The sequence below is a fragment of the Musca vetustissima genome, unplaced genomic scaffold (genome assembly GCF_032173495.1).
Source record: "Musca vetustissima isolate MV318-11 ecotype Yass unplaced genomic scaffold, APGP_CSIRO_Mvet_v1 utg21690, whole genome shotgun sequence".
Classification (NCBI taxonomy): Eukaryota; Metazoa; Arthropoda; class Insecta; order Diptera; family Muscidae; genus Musca; species Musca vetustissima.
In genome coordinates this window covers 29,227-50,502 of record NW_026887372.1, presented here as the reverse complement: position 1 = coordinate 50,502, position 21,276 = coordinate 29,227, and the positions used below count along the sequence as shown (strand labels likewise).

The 21,276-nt window shown below is 38.9% G+C and overlaps 1 protein-coding gene across 1 annotated transcript in view; it reads left to right on the top strand.

Annotated features, from left to right (window-relative positions):
* LOC133334954 (uncharacterized) overlaps window positions 1–21,276 on the top strand; it is a gene marked incomplete at both ends in the record, with an annotated part of 48,238 nt that overhangs the window by 15,612 nt on the left and 11,350 nt on the right. The window contains 13 exons of the mRNA XM_061543265.1: window positions 1,093–1,309; window positions 1,395–1,450; window positions 1,537–1,800; window positions 7,434–8,365; window positions 8,418–8,500; window positions 8,542–8,864; window positions 14,380–15,957; window positions 16,028–16,149; window positions 16,427–16,532; window positions 16,600–16,709; window positions 20,077–20,196; window positions 20,259–20,395; window positions 20,774–20,908. Of these exons, the coding sequence (XP_061399249.1) occupies window positions 1,093–1,309; window positions 1,395–1,450; window positions 1,537–1,800; window positions 7,434–8,365; window positions 8,418–8,500; window positions 8,542–8,864; window positions 14,380–15,957; window positions 16,028–16,149; window positions 16,427–16,532; window positions 16,600–16,709; window positions 20,077–20,196; window positions 20,259–20,395; window positions 20,774–20,908 (4,183 nt within the window). The remainder of the gene's footprint in view (window positions 1–1,092; window positions 1,310–1,394; window positions 1,451–1,536; window positions 1,801–7,433; window positions 8,366–8,417; window positions 8,501–8,541; window positions 8,865–14,379; window positions 15,958–16,027; window positions 16,150–16,426; window positions 16,533–16,599; window positions 16,710–20,076; window positions 20,197–20,258; window positions 20,396–20,773; window positions 20,909–21,276) is intronic.

Here is a 21,276-nt window from a genome sequence, read left to right as displayed (position 1 = left end):
ACTTCCACAATAATGTCTATGAATTAGATTACAAAACAGCGGTATATCACAAAATAAAAATTTATCATTTCAACCAGCTTCTTATGTTTTTTTTTATTTTTTGTTGTCACTACTCATCTTGAACTTTTTCCCATCGACGACTATAAAAAGGGTTGGCACTTGCTACTGATAGTTTTTTTTTTTTTTTTGTATCCTCCTCTCCTTATCCTCCCCTCCCCTATGCTTTCTTTTATATTTTCGACATATAGCCATATTCTTTCTTTGGGAGGCTGTTCCTTTTTGTTTGTTTGGCATCTTGAATTTCCTTCGTTTTTTTCTCTCTACTAATTTTGCCAAATAAGTTGAACTGACAAAATCTGTTTGTTATTCTTCGTGGAGAATTGCAATTTTAATAAATTTATTGAAATTACAAAGGCTATATTTTTTAGTGTTTTTTTATTCGTTCGTCCTGTAGCGAATCGTTCACTTGAGAAGACAAATAAAAAAATGGTCGTCGATGTTCGTTTTGCCAAGGAAGTGAAGGAGTTCACCAATATGTCATAAGTCAAAATCTGTTTACAAATGAATCTGTTTTTTTTTCTTGTTCTTTTTGGGAGGGTGAAATGAAAATAAATTTGTTTGCCCTTTGACCTCATGCCATTTGGAATTTGTTTTGATTGGTGGGAGATAATATATATGTATGGGGAGGAGATGGCTAGACTTGAGGGTACTATGGATATAGTTGCTTAGTATTAGATATCAAATAGATGATATGAGATTTTTATTAGGCTCTATAAGAATAAGGTCCTTGGGGCAAAACATCAAGTCATTTTGAAATCAAGACCCTTCAAATCCAAAGTAAATGATAATATATTCCCGTACTCATAAGTGGTAGAACTATTCAACTTTATAGCGCAACTTCGATTCGAGCAGAATCTTGCAGGTTCTGGAATAAAGTAAAATTATTAAATTTATTCCAATCAGCATTTACTTTTGCTTTTCTTTGACAAATAATTTTTACAACATTTTTATTGCTTTGTTTTGATTTTTTTCAAACCCTAATTTCATATTCTCTTCAATATTTGTTTGTTTTTTTTTTCTCTTTCCTTACAGTGCATCTATGGTTGTTATGTACATTCTGCCATATTGCCCACATTTCATCGCAGATGTTATTGGCTATTACAAAATCCCGATATTGTTTTGGTACACTATTTGAATGTGCCATATCCGGATGATAATAAAATGGCCGTCATAGCGCCGAGCATCAGTTTGTGGGGCGATAAAAAAGAGTGGACAAAGGAGGAATTGGTTAGCCAATTGAAACCCATGTGTAAGTATATTTTTTTAAGGGAATTAAATTTAAAAAAAAAATATTTGTAATAAATAAAAAAAATCCTTTTCCCCTTCCATTCCAGTGTCAACAGTAACCTCAGATGATGAATCGGATTCCGGCAATGATATTGAAATATCGGTAAGTTCGAATTCAAACGATGTATTTTATTCAAAATTTTGAATACTGTTTTTTAATTTTCTTTTAATTGTCAAATTTTTTTCCAGACTGCCGAAACCGTTGAATCTATTGTCTGCCAGCTGATGGAGAAACAACGTTTATCCCGTCAAGCAGCTCTAGTCAAACAATTGGATTGTGGTTGTGGTGATGCCTCGTGTGCCGATGGTAAAACCTGCACCCATCCCGTTATGCGTAGACCCAGTTTAATTAAATCCACGAACGAGAAACGTTTGCCGGCTTCCAATTCGGCTGAGAATTTTGCTCATGGTGGTAATACGGCAGCCACGCCGAATGTTGTTGTGGGGCCTAAGGTAAGTACAAGAAGTATTTATTTAAAAACCAGTGAGCGGAGCAGTATAGTCGGACGGGGCCGACCATACGATACCCTACACAACTACCACGGAACTCATATTTTCTGCGGATGTTTATTCCGAGACTGGGCAATATTTTGTGATCTTGCCCGATTAGAGGTAAACAGCACCTCTTCCTCACTGACATATTTTCCGTATATTACGAGTATTCAGTACAGCTATTGTCCCTTCACCGTGGGTTGTGTTGTGATGTTCGGCTTTCATTTGTGGTATATAGATCGACTCGAGAATAACACCAAAAATTAAGTTTTCGGTCCACTTCATTCCAAAATTATTATCTGATCATCACCGAAAATTATAGGCGTTGTCCTTGACCATAACTGGAACCTCATGGAACATTTCAAAGCGATCAGCGCTATAATTCCGCTCTCCAGAGTGATAATGGGTTACTAAATAATATACGAATACGGAGATACCTGTAAATATTTAGGTGTAACTCCCACATCCGAGCACATACAACAATATAATTGGTCTCAAGTTAAAGGTCAACCACTCCTCTAGGATATAATATCAACTTCTCGGGTATATGTCCTTCAGGGGCAAATATATACGCCATAGAATACAAATTTTGTCATTTTTCACACAAAAGACAGGGTCCATTTGACCCGCTAAATATTGACCGATCTTTCTCCAAACTGGCATGCTTATTCTTTGGCCCGATCCGCTTCTCCATGCAAAATTTCACGATGTTCGGGCCATTGTTGCGGCCTCTGGAGCGACCAGAAAAACCGACAAAAATTTAGTATTTGGTCCATTTCATCCCCTAAATATTAACCGATCTTTTCCAAAAACAGTAGGGGTCTTCATTGGCCTGAACCCATCCTACATGCAAAATTTCGTGAAGATTGGTCCATAACTGTGGCCTGTATCGTGTTTACAAATTATAATGGACAGACGGACGGACGGACACACATGTCTAGATCGACTCAGCTAGTCGAGATATGACGATCGGTATACTTAAAGGTGGGTCTAGGACCAATATTTCGCGGCGTTACAAACTTTTGGGGCTGCACAAAGCTATAATACCCTGACAACATAGTTGTGTAGGGTATAAAGAGCAAGAGCTCTAGAGATATTTTTCTCTAAAAATGTTAGGACACTTGGTCTATTGAATTTCATAACGTGGATACGTAATATATGAGTGTACATTTTTCGTAGAAAAATCTAATCGGAATTGAATTTTTATAGAACATAGAATAGACTTCGTGGTCTGACATCTGCCAAAGTAGGTTCACTACATGCAAGGATAATACAAATCAGACCTCTGGTAGTGATAATTTTTTTTTCTGCAGAATAAATCAATCCTCTTATTTTTCTGTAAAAAAAATAGCTATCTGGTCCTGAGCAATTTTTATACCCTACACAACTATGTTGTCAGGGTATTATAGCTTTGTGCAGCCCCAAAAGTTTGTAACCGTTTTTCTGGTCGCTCCAGAGGCCGCAACAATGGCCCGAACATCGTGAAATTTTGCATGGAGAAGCGGATCGGGCCAAAGAATAAGCACGCCAGTTTGGAGAAAGATCGGTCAATATTTAGCGGGTCAAATGGACCCTGTCTTTTGTGTGAAAAATGACAAAATTTGTATTCTATGGCGTATATATTTGCCCCTGAAGGACATATACCCGAGAAGTTGATATTATATCCTAGAGGAGTGGTTGACCTTTAACTTGAGACCAATTATATTGTTGTATGTGCTCGGATGTGGAAGTTACACCTAAATATTTACAGGTATCTCCGTATTCGTATATTATTTAGTAACCCATTATCACTCTGGAGAGCGGAATTATAGCGCTGATCGCTTTGAAATGTTCCATGAGGTTCCAGTTATGGTCAAGGACAACGCCTATAATTTTCGGTGATGATCAGATAATAATTTTGGAATGAAGTGGACCGAAAACTTAATTTTTGGTGTTATTCTCGAGTCGATCTATAGACCTCAAATGAAAGCTGAACATCACAACACAACCCACGGTGAAGGGAATCTTGACAATAGCTGTGCTGAATACTCGTAATATTCGGAAAATATGTCAGTGTGAGGAAGAGGTGCTGTTTACCTCTAATCGGGCAAGAGGGTGCAAATTTCACGAAATATTGCCCAGTCTCGGAATAAACATCCGCAGAAAATATGAGTTCCGTGGTAGTTGTGTAGGGTATCGTATGGTCGGCCCCGTCCGACTATACTGCTCCGCTCACTGGTTTTGTATACAAAAATTGCCCTCAGCAGGTCTCTGGATCTAAAGATTTTCTTCTATATAAATCTGAGGAAATATCTGCTTATTTACGTACGTAGCTGGCTCGAGACAGAACATTTGTTCCATTAGCCGAACTTAAAAAAGAATTGCAGGCTCCTCGTCGTTTTTCCAATTTGAAAGGCGGCGCTTTGATTTGTCATCCTTCGCTTGATCTTTCCATTTAATTTGTGGCCTTTCTCTTCTGCGTGAACCATCAGTTCACTCACTTTATAGATCTTTCGGCTAAATGTTCACTCAAACACTCCAAAGGCAGCCTCATCTGTTTGCACAACTACCAATGCTTCGGATCCATACAACAGTACGGGTAGTATAAGCTTCTTGTAGAGTGTGAGTTTGATCTGGCGATAGGTGGCCTTGTCTCTAAATTGGTTACTTAGACCTTAGTAGCATATGTTAGCCAACACTATTCTCTTCCGAATTTCAAAACTGATGTCATTAGTTTTATTTCTGTCGGTACTTGGTACCGTTCTTTCACCACCTCAAAGCTGCAGTTTTCATTTTCCCAGCAGGTCCGAGGCTACTGAACGTCTTGCGCTTAGATACCATCTACCTGATCTTCTCGCCATTTACTACCACACCCATTTGGGCAGACTCCGCTCCGCTGTTACCGCTCGCAATTTTCGACCTATTATATCGATGTCATCGGCGTAGGCGAGTAACGTGCGATGTTTGTTGTACATAGTGTAATTTCTGTTCACCGTTGCCTGTCGAACGAACTTTTCCAGCAGGATATTAAAAACACTCACGGACTCCTCGTTCGGTATTGAAGCGCTCCGAGAGGTTCTTTCCGACAAGTTATCTTACACAGCTGTATTCATTTTGCAGGAATGACGAACACAGTCATGGCTTTCAATACCTCTATCCGGGCTGTCGAATGCGGCTTTATAGTCGACGAATGTGTGGAATGTGTCGTTGTGTTTTTCGTGGGTCTTTTCCGGGATTTGGCGCAGAGTGAAAATCTAGTCAATGGTGGATTTGCCAGGTCCGTAGCCAAATTGGTATGGTCCAAAATGTCATTGACTAAATGTCGTTCACACGACTGTAGCCAATATAGTTGGCACATATCGTCTTGTCTTCTTTTTGTGCACGGGACACAGGATGCTGAGGTTTCAATCATTGGGCATGCATTCCTCTACCCAAATTGTACTAATCAGCTGGTGCATGCTCCTTACCAGCATCTGACCACCAGTCTTGTGTGGACAGATATCAGCTCACTATTTTAATGGATGATGAAAGAAGCAACCTAAGGTGACACCGCGGGGAGGCCATTGTCCACAATTGAGATGAAAGAGGGACAAAGATAAGCCTGGGTTTTGCCATGTCAAAGCCAATCAAAGCCGTTCTTTGGCATCTATCATCCCCCTACGTCACCGCAGACTCCTTAGTACGACAATTAACAACTTTAACTCTTTTCTACAACCGAAGGATCCGTAGATCTGGCCAAACCGAATGTTCCGTAGGTCAGCAGGGTTTCTAGGCGCCAGTGTCGGATTCTGGGCTTCCTGCTTCGAGAATGCGGGGTTGGGTTTCACCTCACCCTTACCACTCTTGTAAGGATTCTCCATCGACGCTACCGACGCGTACGAAACAATGCGTCGTGCATCCAACGACTGCATGGGTCTCTTAGCAACAGGTTGTTGCTCATCCAGGGACATCAGTCTCTTCACTGCCGCAGAGGTAGACTCAGCTGTTGTTGTTCACCAACAACTGCCCAAATTCCATAACCTTTGATTTATGTTTTGGCAATACACCAGTGGGCGGATTGTCAGATTTGGTTTACTGTTTGAAGAGAGGTTGTACCTTATTAGCCTTTCTTATTAGACATTTTAACGGGCTCTCCTTCGGGCTGACTTCGACACTCCCTTACCCTCTCTCAATTAAGAAATCACTCGCAATATTATTCGGATAACTCCTGGAGAACTTCCGAATAAATTCGAGGTTCCTTTTAATTAGAAGGAATTACTTATTCGTCAACAAACGACAGAGGGGTCTACGATCCGAAACGAACCGACTCTTACTCGGCCAACGCTTGTCACCTCAGTCCGTTGTGTAAAAGCAATAGGGCTGCTACAACAACAACTTATCCGTGATTGAGTCTCTGTCCCGTTCGATAAAATCTTCTTGTCAGGGAATTCTTTGGCGTTGACACGTTTAGTGGTTCCCGGTTCTGATGATTCATCCATATTTACGATGGGAAGGTCATCAGCACAAGTATCTACTTCAACGGCCAACTGCCTCAGGAGCCTCGAGACTTCAGTACTAGCCGTGGAGATGGAATTAGGATCTTCTCCTCGTCAGAGTTTAGGTTCCTATTCCTAATCTGACTCACCTTAATTTGGAGTTGTCACTGGGATAGCTATAGTGTTAGTCACCGTAGTTTTTATGACAGCGGTAGTCGCCCCAGAGTTGTGTCGGCCATAGTATTACCTCTTACCATAGTATTACCTCTTACCATAGTAAGAACTCGGCAACTAAGCCTGAAAAATTTGTTGAGACGCCCAGTTATCAACAAGGTTTCATTCAAATACAGTCGGTACACTGACTACAAACCCTAAAACACCAATGGGCACGAGAACGCCTAACACCCCATTTGAAGACGCCATTCTCGGCTCGTTAGTCCTGGAATCATAGGCACTCGGTCATGTTCTCCGAATACTCCCCCCAGGACCCGCTGTTTGTCTGCGTCTGTTTATTAAATATTCACAGCTACACAAAGAATAATATTGGACTTTCCACTATCCGCAATCTGTGGACGCATCCGCTCTGCTCCCCGCAGGCGGATATACAGAAGAATTTTTCTTTTCTAAAAAAATCAGAACTCATGGTCTGAGTAATTTTTCTATAAAAAACATCTGGGTCTAAGGAATTGTTTCTATAAGAAATCAAACTTAGAGGCTGATCAATGTTTCTCTATAGAAAAATCTAACCGCATAATGGATACTTTTCTAAAGAAAAAATTAGGATTTTTTTCTGGAAAAAAACAGATGACTCAGAGGCTGATAAATTTTTCTCTATAGAAAAATCTAACCGCATAATTAATATTTTTCTAAAGAAAAAAAAATCAGATCTCTTTTTCAGATGATTTTTTTCTGTAAAAAACTGGTTTTTTCGTAGACAGACCATAGTACTTGGTTCTGAAGATTTTTTAATATAAATGTCTGAGGAAATATCTCCTACTGAGAGATATTTCCAATTTTTTTAATGACAGTTGTGACTGAGTTTTTTGTAGAAAATGTTTTTACTAAAAAAAAAATCTCAGATCTGATCACAATTTGTTTTACATTGTGATTTTTATTTGCCCCTCTTTCCCCTCATTACAGCTCTATTCCCGCTGGTTGGATAAGCGAGCCATACGTGATGCCAGCAATGCCATGGACACGCAAAACTCTCATTATACACAGCAACAACAACAGCAGCAGCAACAACATCATCATGGTCATGGTCATCATGCGCCGACTCAGCAGCTGCCACAAGAATCCGCAATTAAATTTCAAATTATTCCGCCACACAATGAACAACAACAACAGTATCGACAACATCATTACAATGCTGCAAATGTTGGCAACCATCAACAGCAACAGCAAATGATGAATAATCGAAATAATTTAATAATGCAACAGCAGCAGCAACAACAACAGCAACAAATGCAAACAAATCAAACTAATTTCAATCAAATGCAAGTCGTCAACAATGGCAACAACAACACAATTGTCAATAATGGTGTTGTTGTCAGTTCGACTGGTAGTAATTTGCAACGTTACAATAGTGCAACACAACTAATGCAACAGCAGCAGCAGCAACAACAACAACAACATCGTTTCCAAATTGCCAAGACAACCGTTACTGCAATGGAACACAGTGGCAATAATTCGAATAATGTCACAGCTAATCAACAAACCGCAACCATCTCCGCAGCATCATCACAATCAGTGATGTCGTCCACTCCCACAACAAGTCAATCAAATTTAAATAATGCCACTGGTTCTGGAGGTGGTGGTGGTGGATTGGATGTTAATATACTCAGTCATACAACGAATACAAATTCGGCCAGCACTAACACCGGAGGAGGAGTTGGAGGTGTAGGTAGTAATACTAGTAATAAAATCAACCACAACCACACAAATATCAATGCAACTGGAACAACAACAACAACTGCTGGTTTGCATCAAAAGCAAAATGATTTAAATACCATAAATAATAATGGCCCCAATAATAATAACAACAACAACAAATACACAACTAATTACAATCAGCAAATAAATTCTTCCAATAACAATTCGATGTTAAGCCATGTCAACACCCAGCAACAAAAACAAGAACAGCAGCAACAACAACAATATTATAAATTACAACAAAGCAATAACAATAAACAACATCTACCACAGCAGCAGGAGCACCAACAACAACAACCACCACCCTCTTCAACAGCATCCTCTACCGTTGAACCCATGTGTATGTCACCGGAACATCAACCCTCCACAATAACATCCTCCACTGTCTTATCTTCGCCATCACAAAACTCACACCCCAACAACAGCAACAACAACAATCATCACACACAGCATCACAAGCAACCGCATTTAATGATGTCTTCATCCGATTCCATTTCGGAATCATCAACGTCTCTCTCATCATCGTCGTCGTCTTCAACTTTGCCTGCATCTGCATCGTCACAGAATTTTATGGATGTAAATCAAAAGTCCAATAATAATATCGGTAGCACTACAACTACAACAACAGAAAATACACAGGTATGTAGAGAGAGAGAGAGAGAGTGCAAATTATTACAATAATAAAGAAAATACTGACCACACTTTACGATTATTCTATTCCGAAACAAATTTTCAATTAAAGCAATAAAATTGAAAAAAAGGAATTAAATTAAAAGAAGTAGAGACATGATAGGATGAAGGTTAGGAAAAAAAAAATAAAAATATTATGTAATACAGAACGAAGCAAGAATTCTATGCAGGTCAAATAACAATTTTCTAGATCTGTGTACAATCTGCAGAATCACCAAGATTTTTTAACCAGTAAGGAAAGTAGTAAAGTCGGACGGAACCGACTATATGATACCCTTCACCACTTTGGGTATATTCAACAGATGAATTCAAACAGACGTCGCATTTTTAAAGGACCAGCAAAATGAAATTTGATCCATAAACATGTCATTCTGCAACCTATTCTAATTTTTTCATTTGGCCAGATATAGAAGATATATCTAAATCTGAACCGATTTCAGGAAACTTAAAACACATCATTCTAGACCTAATTCATTACGCTGTGCCAAATTTGGCACACATCATTCTAGACCCAATTCAGTACTCTATGTCAAATTTCGTGCAAATCGAATGATATATAGGGTCTTTGGTGCATCATTGACCTTAAATCGGACGAAACTATATATGGGAGCTATATCTAAATATAGCTATAGTGTTAGTCTGAACCGATTTTCTCGAAACTTGGCACATATCATTCTGGACCTAATTCAGTACTCTATGCCAAATTTCGTGCAAATCGAATGACATATAGGGACTTTGGTGCACGATTTACCTTAAATTGGACGAAACTATATATTGGAGCTATATCTAAATCTGAACCGATTTTCTCGAAACTTGGCACACATCATTCTAGACCTAATTCAGTACTCTATGTCAAATTTCGTGCAAATCGAAAGATATATAGGGACTTTCGTACACCATTTACCTTAAATCGGTCGAAAATATATATGGGAGCTATATCTAAATTTGCACCGATTTTTCCCAATTTCAATAGGGTTCGTCCTTAGGCCAAGTAAGTGACTTGTGCCAAATTTCATCCAAATCGGATCATAAATGCGACCTGCACTTTGTTTACAATATAAAATCTACAGACGGACGGACATGCATAAATCGACTTAAAAAGTGATTCTATGCATATTCTCAAAAGAAACCATGTGTCTATCTCGTTTCCTTTTGCCTGTTACAAACATATGCACAAAGACATAATACCCTGTACCACAGTGTGGTGAAGGGTATAAAAATACAAGACTCTGTCTTTTCTTCACGATAAAGTTCTATGTTCAGCTGCTACATGTTAATGGTGCCGTTACCACTATATTGCCCAGATCAAGTGGGATATGTTGTTGCGTGAAATTAAAGATTGACATTATCTTATGAAGAATTTTGAAAACTATTTTTTCTACAGAGAAAATCAGCCATTTGGGTTTGGATCATCGTCAGATACCGAGGACAATTTTGTTACCCTCTAAGAAGGCGTAAATATTTAATTCGCATTCCGGTTGCAATACCTCGAAATATTAGCTTGTGACCCCATAGTATATACTTTATTCTTGATCAGAAAAAAATCTATAACGATAATGTCTGTATGTAGTAATTTTGATCATTTTTCCAAATACACTGCTCCATGTGCGTTATTTTTGATGTTTTGATCTAATTTTCCAACTGTAGATGTTGTAATATGACTTTGAGTCCAGTTACCATAGAGGTGAAGGAGAAGCTCCGCCTCTGCAACCATACAATGATAATTGTTTATCTGCCACCACCTTCAAGCTCCGCTGCATTCGATTGTTTTTGTGATGAAGGGAGGCGGAAGTCCCAAACCATACATCCGTATGAAGACCGGCGTTTTGTTTATCGACGATCCTCTGCATCTAATCTAATTCTAAGAGAGGAGTAGGGAACCATACAGAGGCTACATACTGCACGGGATCTCATTCACGGGTACAGCCGAGAGTTTTCCATCCTCCCAATGGGTGTTTAGTTCATTTACTGCCTTTATAATGTAGTCAAGAAGATTTACTGTAGCGGTTAACTACTAAATAACAGACAAGGAGTTCTTTCTAATTAAGAGGATCCTCAAATACATCCGAATGTTATCCAGGAACTATCCCAATGATGTTGCGATGGACTTCTTAATTGATAGAATTCCTATATCACGTGCGAAGTCTACCACGGTAGCCCCTTCCAAAAGAGGAGAAAACTAGGACCCCAAGGAAAACCTAAGCGCTGAGAAATCCCCGACATCATCAAAGCAACTAAGGGTAAGGGACAGTCGATGTCAGCCCGACGGAGAGCCTGTAACCCGCTTACTGATGAAATGTCAAAACCGAAGTCCAAGGTTATACTAAATTGGGCAGTTTTTGCGGGATAAATATAAGTGGCGAACACGAAGCAGGTGCTCGCGACAGCTGGGTTAACCTCTGCGGCTGCCAAACACAGCCCTCGGCAGTGAAGTGAATACGGCCCTCGGACGAGCAACAACCTGCTGCGAAGAGACCCACTAGGTACTGCTTCGTACACGTCGGCAGTGTCGATGGAGAAACCTACCCATAGTGGTAAGGTTGTGGTGAAAGCCAAACACACCGTCTCGAAGCAGGTAATCCAGAAACCTACATCGACGCATAGCGATACTGCTGATCTACCAGAGGTACCGGAGGATCTGCGAGTAGCAGTCATGGATTGAGCTGACCCCGCCGGGATTATTGGTGATGATAAATGATTACTGGTCGACAGCTATCTGAAGCATAGGAGTATGCGGACTTACTTAAGATGACTGAGATGACTCTATGGGGATTTCAGATGGGGAAGTGGAGAATCCTCACCTCATTTGAAAGAAATTTTGTAACTTCGGTATATTCTTCTAAATTGAAATTAAACTAAATCTTTTTTATATTTAAATTTTTTCTCAATTAATTTTTCATCTATCAACGAATCCACACGGAATTATGTGAACGAAAAAACACGAAGAGAGATGAAAGAGAGATTCAAAAGAACTATCTAGGGGTCGGAACTATATGGGGCAAAGAAACTATATTAAGGAACTAGTTCCTTTTTGAATAAAGCCATTTTGTCAGAAAATTCTTCTTTTTAGCTGTTTGCTGTGCCTCTGTCGATTTCATCCTCTTCATTGCTAAAGGCATTGAGGAGTATTATATTTCAGTTTAACAGCCGCAGACACATCTTCTAAGTTTGGTCTTGTGCTTTGATACTGAACAGAGCGTTCTATTTGTCTTCGCCTTGGTAGAGCTCTCGGCAAAGGTAGCCACCATACGCGTGTAAGAATTAGGCCAATTGGTTCCATAGAGGTCTTCGTACTTCCTCACGACCTTTAGATACTTCCTTATCCAGCTGAATTGTTTCTCTATTCGAAGGTAGCTGTGACGAATTGTCAAAAGGTCTGACTTTCGTTTTCCCTGTGGTATCATTCCCACTTCATTCTTTATTCGCTAATAATGCCGAATCTCTGGCAAATCCTGAAGGTTCCTGTGAAGACTGTCAATAGATCCGGTTTCATATTAACAATGATAGGCTTCCCACTATCTTTCCTGATGTTTATTGGAACATGCGTGACGGCGGTCCGCGCTGCTTTCGTCAGCAAGTGCTTCATTGCAGCTGGTTGCTGTCCTCCGTCAATCTCATCCTATTCATTGCTATAGGCATTGAGGAGGATTGAATTTCAGTTGGAAAAGCTTCCACCTTAGTCACCGATCCTGCCGCTGACACATATTTTGTCTTTGGTCTTGTGTTTGCCACATTATTTGATCATATACAGTGAGTTTCCTTTATCGTCGCCTTGGTACAGGTTCCGGCAGAGGTAGTCACCGTACGTGAGTTTCCTTTATCGCCGCCTTGGTACAGGTTCCGGCAGAGGTAGTCACCGTACGTTAGATAGGAGTTCGGTCGATCGGAAGTTCCCTAGAGGACTTTGTACTTTCTCACGACCTTTAGGTGTTTCCTTATCCAGTTGAATTCCACGGATGGAGGATTGGACTATATAGGAATTTTGGAAATGCATAGTATTGTGTACTTATATGGTACCAAATTTGGATTTGGGTGAACCGATTGAGCTGGAATTCAGAAACCGGGAAATAAGATTTCCATTGTTTGAATCATATAAATAGTTTTAAAAAGTCTTACATAGGTTTACTAAGTCTGGTACAATTTGATGTTTTGCTGAACCGATAGAGCTGGAGTCCTGAAATTTGGAGTAAGGATCATTGTTGGGGTGTAGGATTGGGGCATATAGGAAGTTTTGGAAATTGAACTGGAATCCTGAAATTGGGAAATATAATTTTTATTGGATTTTTATTAATTATTATATTAATTATTATTGTATTCTTTATTAATTTTTATACCCTACACAACTATGTTGTCAGGGTATTATAGCTTTGTGCAGCCCCAAAAGTTTGTAACGCCGCGAAATATTGGTCCTAGACCCACCTTTAAGTATACCGTTCGTCATATCTCGACTAGCTGAGTCGATCTAGACATGTGTGTCTGTCCATTATAATTTGTAAACACGATACAGGCCACAGTTATGGACCAATCTTCACGAAATTTTGCATGTAGGATGGGTTCTGGCCAATGAAGACCCCTATTGTTTTTGGGAAAGATCGGTTAATATTTAGGGAATGAAATGGACAAATACTAAATTTTTGTCGGTTTTTCTGGTCGCTCCAGAGCCCGCAACAATGGTCCGAACATCGTGAAATTTAGCATGGAGAAGCGGATCGGGCCAAAGAATAAGCATGCCTGTTTGGAGAAAGATCGGTCAATATTTAGCGGGTCAAATGGACCCCGACTTTTGTGTGAAAAATGACAAAATTTGTATTCTATGGCCTATATAGTTACCCCTGAATGACATAGACCCGAGAAGTTGACATTATATCAAAGAGGAGTGGTTGACCTTTAAATTAATACCAATTATATTGTTGCATGTGCTCGGATATGGGAGTTACACCTAAATAGTTACAAGTATCTCCGTATTCGTATATTATTTAGTAACCCATTATCACTCTAGAGAGCGGAACTATGGCGCTGATCGCTTTGAAATGTTCCATGAGGTTCCAGTTATGGTCAAGGACAACACTATAATTTTCGGTGATGATCAGATAATAATTTTGGAATGAAGTGGACCGAAAACATAATTTTTTGTGTTATTTTCGAGTCGATCTATAAACCACAAATGAAAGCCGAACATCACAACACAACCCACGGTGAAGGGAATCTGGACAATACTTGTACTGAATACTCGTAATATTCGGAAAATATGTCAGTGTGAGGAAGAGGTGCTGTTTACCTCTAATCGGGCAAGAGGGTGCAAATATCACGAAATATTGCCCAGTCTCGGAATAAACATCCGTGGTAGTTGTGTAGGGTATCGTATGGTCGGCCCCGTCCGACTATATTGCTCCGCTCACTGGATTTAATTTAAATTCTAATTTATATATTATTTTTTTACGTTTTCTCTCCCTTTTATTTACAGATGTCTTCGAACAACGAGCTAGATACTTCCAATAATAATAAAAATCATAATAATAATAACAACAACAATAATACAAATAATGTGAACAACACTAACAACAACAGCAACAATTTAACTGAAAACAACAACAGGAACAATCAATTAGATGACTACAACAATTGTACTATTAATAAGAATCCAACAGGTTGTGCAGCATCATCAGACGCTTCCAATTGTAACAACAATTCCGTGTCACAACAAATCCCCAATCCCAATTCCAATCAAACGAACAGTAACAGCAACAACAACAATGATAATGATAATTTACACAATAATAATACGAATAGCAACAACAGTATATCTAATTCAAACACAATTGGTTTTGAGAATTTAGAAGATGAACAGCAGCAACAACAACATAACCAACTTGTGGCAACACAGCAACAACAACATTCGCAACAATCACAAGTTGCTCCAGCAGAATTACAGGACACATTGGGTTTCTTTAATGAAACCCTGGATTTGTCTCATGAGGATATACAGAGAACGCTTATAGCCAATATGCCCAATGAGAACGCCTTATTGAATTCTTTGGATTTCATGAATCCCAATGGCGGTCAGCGTGTTGAAGCCGCAACCGATAGACCACAATGTGAACCAGATCAATTATCGGCTGGAGCCGATGCCGACGATGAAGATACCGATGATGTTTTCGCTCATCTAGATGCATTTGATATGCTTGTCGAATTTCCCGAACTGGATTTGGATGATAAGCAGGCCTTGTCAAATACAGCCCTGGAACAGGCTGCAAATGGTGTAACGGGTCATCATCACATTGGAGGAGGACATGCGGCCGTACCATGTCCTCAAAATTTACAAAATCTTCCAATATATGAAACTGCCAGTTCAGGACATCCAGATTTATCATGTAATAAGAAATTCTTGAAAATCTGTGACTTTAGTCCCGACTGGTCATACCCCGAGGGTGGTATAAAGGTATTGGTTGCCGGTCCATGGTCTATGGACTGCCAATACACCGTTTTATTTGACTCTCAACCTGTACCCACGGTAATGATACAAGAAGGTGTTCTGCGTTGCTATTGTCCCGCCCATGAAGTTGGTTTTGCCACAATGCAGGTCTCTCTGGATGGTTATGTTATTTCCGATTCCGTTATGTTCGAATATAAAATGTCGGCCTGTCAAGAGGCTCCATTCGACGATAATACCAATGATTGTCTGTACAAATTTTCGCTGTACAATCGTTTAACGACCATTGAAGAATCGCTGCAAGCCAAATCGGAAAGTGTTGAAGCTTTACCAGCGTCTCAGCAAATATTCTCGCTACAGGGAAATTTAGAAGAAAAATTGGTTAGTTATTGCCATCAACTAACTAAGATGACATGGCAGAGTAATGCCACGGCAAATGGTATTGCATGGAATGCCGGCTATAAGGGTATGACTTTGTTGCATTTAGCTGCCGCTCTGGGCTATAATAAGTTAGTGTGCGCCCTACTAACGTGGCGTTCGGAAAATCCTCATATCATTTTGGAAACAGAAATTGATGCATTCAGTCAGGATGCTCATGGTTATACACCGTTGGTAAGTTTGTGATTTTTTTGTTATTTTTGCTGTGGGGAGATATTAAAATGTGTGTTTGTTTATCTTTTAGACTTGGGCTTGCTCCCGCGGCCATTTGGAGACTGTCACCTTGCTATATAAATGGAATCAAAATGCTTTGAAAATCAAAAATCATGCTCAACAAACCCCAATGGATGTGGCTCATGTTAAGGGGTAAGAAATAGAAATATTTATTTTAGGTACCAAAATGTTGGGTCTAATTCAACCCTGTCGAATCGAAAAAAATACTCGAATATAGAATATCTTTACAAAATTAATAAAATTGTCATCAACCTTTTAAAAAGAACGGTAGCTACAATTGTATTGAGTATTAATGCCAAAATTAAAATTCTACGAGAGTATTCTTTTTATTATTGGAACAATTTTAAATGATAATTCTTGACATTGACTATTTTGTATTTATTTCAAGTATCTTTTTCTTTTTTTATAGCCACAAATTGGTCGTATCTGAATTATATCGTTTGGAACACGAATGCCAACGCAAACAAAGCAGAGGTTCTCTCAGTAGTTTATCAATAAATCTTAACAAATATTCGGTAAGCTAACCTTAATCTTAGCGAATTTGTTAGATGAAATATCGAAATAATTTCATTTCCATTTCAGCTAAGCAACGATGAGAGCGATGATAATCCCTCGTTTACAGTATTTGATACAACAGATCCATCGCAGCGCAGTCATGATGGTGTATTTTTAAGACCAGTAGCAGTGAGCAGGTAAGATATTTATTATTAAAAGATGTAACATATTCCTGTAAAAAGGACTTGAATGTCCTGTTCTACCGAAGACCAGAAGGATTTAGTTTGTTTAGAAGACCAACAAATTATAATATTTTCAATATAGGGTCATGATGTCATGCTTTATAGATAAGCAGATATTTATAAAGTCTAAAAAAACAAATATTTCTAGGAAGTCCTCATGCTCTCTTATATTCGAACAAAAACTGTCCTCTTTAACAAGAAAATATTTTCCATAAAAGATGCGTTTTATACCATAAAAAATAAAATCGCAAAACATGACTCTACATTGCAAAATTTTCTGTCAATAGACCTCTTATACTATGAAAACCCGACATACATGCTTATATCTAATATTTAGCTGGCTCGAAACAGAACATTTGTTCCATAATCCGAAAGTTAAAAAATTCTTGTCGCGTCGATCTTGTGCGCAGTTTTCCCAATTTGAAAGATCATGCTTTGATATGTCATCCTCCTCTTGATCTTTCCATCGAATTCTTGGCCTTCTCCTTCTGCGTGAACCGTCAGCTTACTGAGATGGGGCATCCTCATCCATTCACACAACATGGTCTAGCCACCGTAGTCGCTGCAGCTCGAACTATGTCAATGCCCGTGTGTAGATGGTATAGCTCGTGGTTCAACCGACGCCGATATTCACCGTCGACACAGATCGGCCCGCAGATCTATCGGAGAATTTTTCTTTCAAACACTCCAAAAGCTGCATCATCTGCTTGCGCAAATAACCATGCTTCAGATCCATGCACCAGCACTGGTAGTATCAGCGTTTTGTAAAGTGTGCGTTTAGTCTGACGAGAGGTGGCATTGTTTCTAAATTGGCCAACACTATCCTTCGCCGAATTTCAAAACTGACGTCATTATTTTTATTTATGGTGGTACCGATGTATATAAAATCATCCCTGCCTCGAAGCTGTAGTTTTCAAGTTCCACAGTTGGTTCGAGTCTGCTGGACGCCTTGTGAGTTTGGCCTTCTCGCCATTTACTGCCAGACCCACTTTGACAGATTCATTCTCAATTTGTTTCTGTTACCGCTCTCAATGTTCGACCCATTATGTCGATGTCATCGGCGTAGGCGTGTAACATGTGTTGTTTGGTGTACAAAGTGCCATTTCTGTTCACTTTTGCCTCACGTATGACCATTTCCAAAAGGATGTTAAAAAGGTCACACGACTAACTGTTGCATTGTCTGAATCCTCGTTCGGTATTGAAGGACTCTGAAAGGTCCTTTCCGACATTAACTGCAGACCTTGTGCCAGTTAATGTTATCCTGCATAGCCGTATTCATTTTGCAGGAATGCTGAACGCAGACATGGCTTTAAACCCCTCTGAATGAATTGGGCTGTCGAATGCGGCTTTATAATCGACGAAAAAGTGGAATGTGTCGATGTGTTATTGTTGGCACATATCGACTTTTCTTCTTTTTTGGGCACAGGACACAGGATTCTGAGGTTCCAATCATTGGACATGCATTACTCTAGCCAAATTGTACTAATTAGCTGGTGCATGCTCCTGACCAGCATCAGACCACAGGTCTTGATTGCTATTCTGACTTCATCTTGGCTAGGTGGTATACCTCTTCACCGCTACTATTTGATACCAGAAGTTTTTCAAAATGCTCCTTCCAGATCCTCAGCACGCTGTCTATACCTGTCACCAGGTTTCCTTCTTCATCTCTACAGGAGGATGTGCTTGCAGCAAAGGCTTCAGCTGGGTGTTTTACTTCTTGGTAAAATTTCCGGACTTCGTTCTGAAGTCCTGTACCCCTGGATTTGCTCACGATCACATTTTGTTCTTTTTTTCTGAAAATACGTTTCCCTTCTCTCCTTTTCTCCCGATAATTTTCCATCGCATTACGTCTTGCTACTGTCTGCAGGGTTGCCACATACGCTGCGTTTTTCACCTCAATAGCATTACCACACTCCTGAACGTGCCATGGGTTTCCCGATGGTGGTTTTTTGTACCCAAGTATTGCTTTTGTCTCAGTTTGTAGGAAGTGGGCAATTATTTGCACATCTGCTTCTTTGTTATTATCGGGACAAGGAGTGCTTTCGTTAAGCAGTTGGGTTGAGCGGAATAGGCTTGTGCTACCTGTTGTGTTTGCAGTTATTCGACGTCGAATTTCCGTATTGTGTTAGATCGCACCTTTGCTGCTACATTAAGACGAGTGCGAACCCTTTCTGCAACAAGGTAATGGTCCTAATCGATATTTGCTCCTCGGATCGATCGAACGTCTGGATGAATGCCTTTCATCTCTCACAACATCAATTTGATTTCTCTTTGTTTAATCGGGGAAAGGTAAATGGGGCCTCGTGTATATGGAGGAGCTTGAATCTGGTGCTACTAACTACCATGTTTTTTATCACCGCGAAGTCAATCAAACTCCTGCCATTTTCGGATGTATTTTCATGGAGGCTGAATTTTCCAATGGTGTTGCAAAAACTATTTTCCCTTCCGATTTTTTTACATAAAAATGTACTAGCAGAATTTTTTATGTCATGGCCAGGGCATCGGTCATATAATGTTTCTAGGCGCTCGTAAAATTTTTGGTCTGCTCATCTTTGTTTTCCGTCGGAGCATCTGAGCAAATATGACTGATGTAGAAGAACTTCTTTATACGGATTATAGCAATTCGCTAATCTAGTAGAGTGAATCTGGTGACGAGGTCTTCCATTCTCCTATTAACCATAAATCTGCAACCAAATTCATGTCTCGTTTCATGGCAGCTGTCGCCTGTCCCATTCCATCGCATTTCCTGTAAGGCAATAATATCAACTTTGTACTTCTTGAGTACATCCGCCAAAGCGAAAATTCGCAGATGATGGTTCTTTTTATGTTTGCGGTGTTCGTCAACATTAGGCAGGTTTGGTTTTCTTTTTCGTTGTTTTTTTATAGTAGGAGGAGTTTTCCGAGTGTAGGCAACAAACTCGACATCTCAACCCATTTTCTTATGGGTGAATTCGTGGTACCCATATCAATTCACGGGTGTTGAAAGTAGCTACCCCAGGTGACACCGCAGGGAGTTCAGTGTCCACAATTGAGATGAATGAGAAACCAAGATAAGCCTGAGTTTTGTCATGTTAAAGCCAATCACAGCCGTTGCTTGGTATCTGTCATCCCCTACGTCACCCCACTTTGATCAAATTTACCCCTTACTCTCATTAAGTCTGCAAGAGACATTGGTAGGTGTTTTCTCATGGTTTACTACATTATGTCAATTCTCCAGATCTTTATATATATGGGTGTCTTCTTTTTGAACTTTTAACTCTTAATTTTTTTTTTAAATTTCTATAGTTTTATTCCAAATTTAATATTTGTTATTTCCTTCCAGCAATCAAAGTCCCCCAAATAGTAGTCGCTTTTCGAAACGATCATCCATAGATAGTGGTATTAGCATGGATATTCGCAGTAAACCAGTTAAGACTTTTAAAGATTTGACACGTTTACATAGGTACGCTAAACTTGCACAATTTTGAAATATAATAAAAACGAATACCTCTTTTTTCATTACAGTTTGGATGCACATGACAATTATGGTGCTGGTGCTGGTGGCAGTGGTACTATGGAATCTCAATTGGATTCAATTGCAACACCGGCAAATACAACGAATTCTTTACTATCCCCATTAAGGAAAATGGATTTTGCCTTATGTAAGTATTAAAAACATGGGAATATAAAAAAAACAATTCTACACCAAGAAACGAAAATCATTTTCCGAAACGTTTTTTCCAAACTTTCACAAATTACATTCCAAAACAAAAAAATAATTCAGATGCATTTAACTTCTTCTTCTTCAAATGGAAATTTAACATTTTAATATTTTAATTTATTATATAATTTTTAATTATTTATAAAAAATATTTCAAAATTGTTATTTTCATTTAAATAATAATTTAATTTTCTTTTTTTTCATTTAATTTAACAACAAAAACTTCGAAAACTGTTACAATCAAAATATGTATGCAAAATTATTTTGTCATTAAAAAATCGTTTTAATTTTAATTAATTAAAAAAAAACAACCAATTAGGCGAAGTATCAACTGGTGATGCAAGTCCTTTGCCAGACAAAAGTAACGATGATGATGATACATCAACGATTGATAACGAAGATTGTTGCAACGATGTTGTTGCAATGCCCAATAAAAATATCGATGCTGTTGTAGGTCAGTTCAGTCTGTTTGTTATTATCAAAACCAAAATTACAAAAAAAACTTAAATTGCCAAAAGCCAAATAAAAAAAAAATAATTGTTGTGTGATAATTTGTTTAATTTCATATTTGTTTATTTGTTGTTATAAGTTATGCGTATTAACATTTGTATATTTATACCGTGGAACTTCTTACTAGAAGAAATCTTCAATTTGAAAAAAAAAAATATCTCTCATGTAAAAACACATATTGGCATTTTCTATTTCTACTTGTTAGAGATTCCACTGTATATATTCCATAATTCTAATTCTTGTTTACAAATCATTTGCACCAATACATTTTGCATATCAAACAAACATTTCGTATTCAGGTGTCAATCCAAT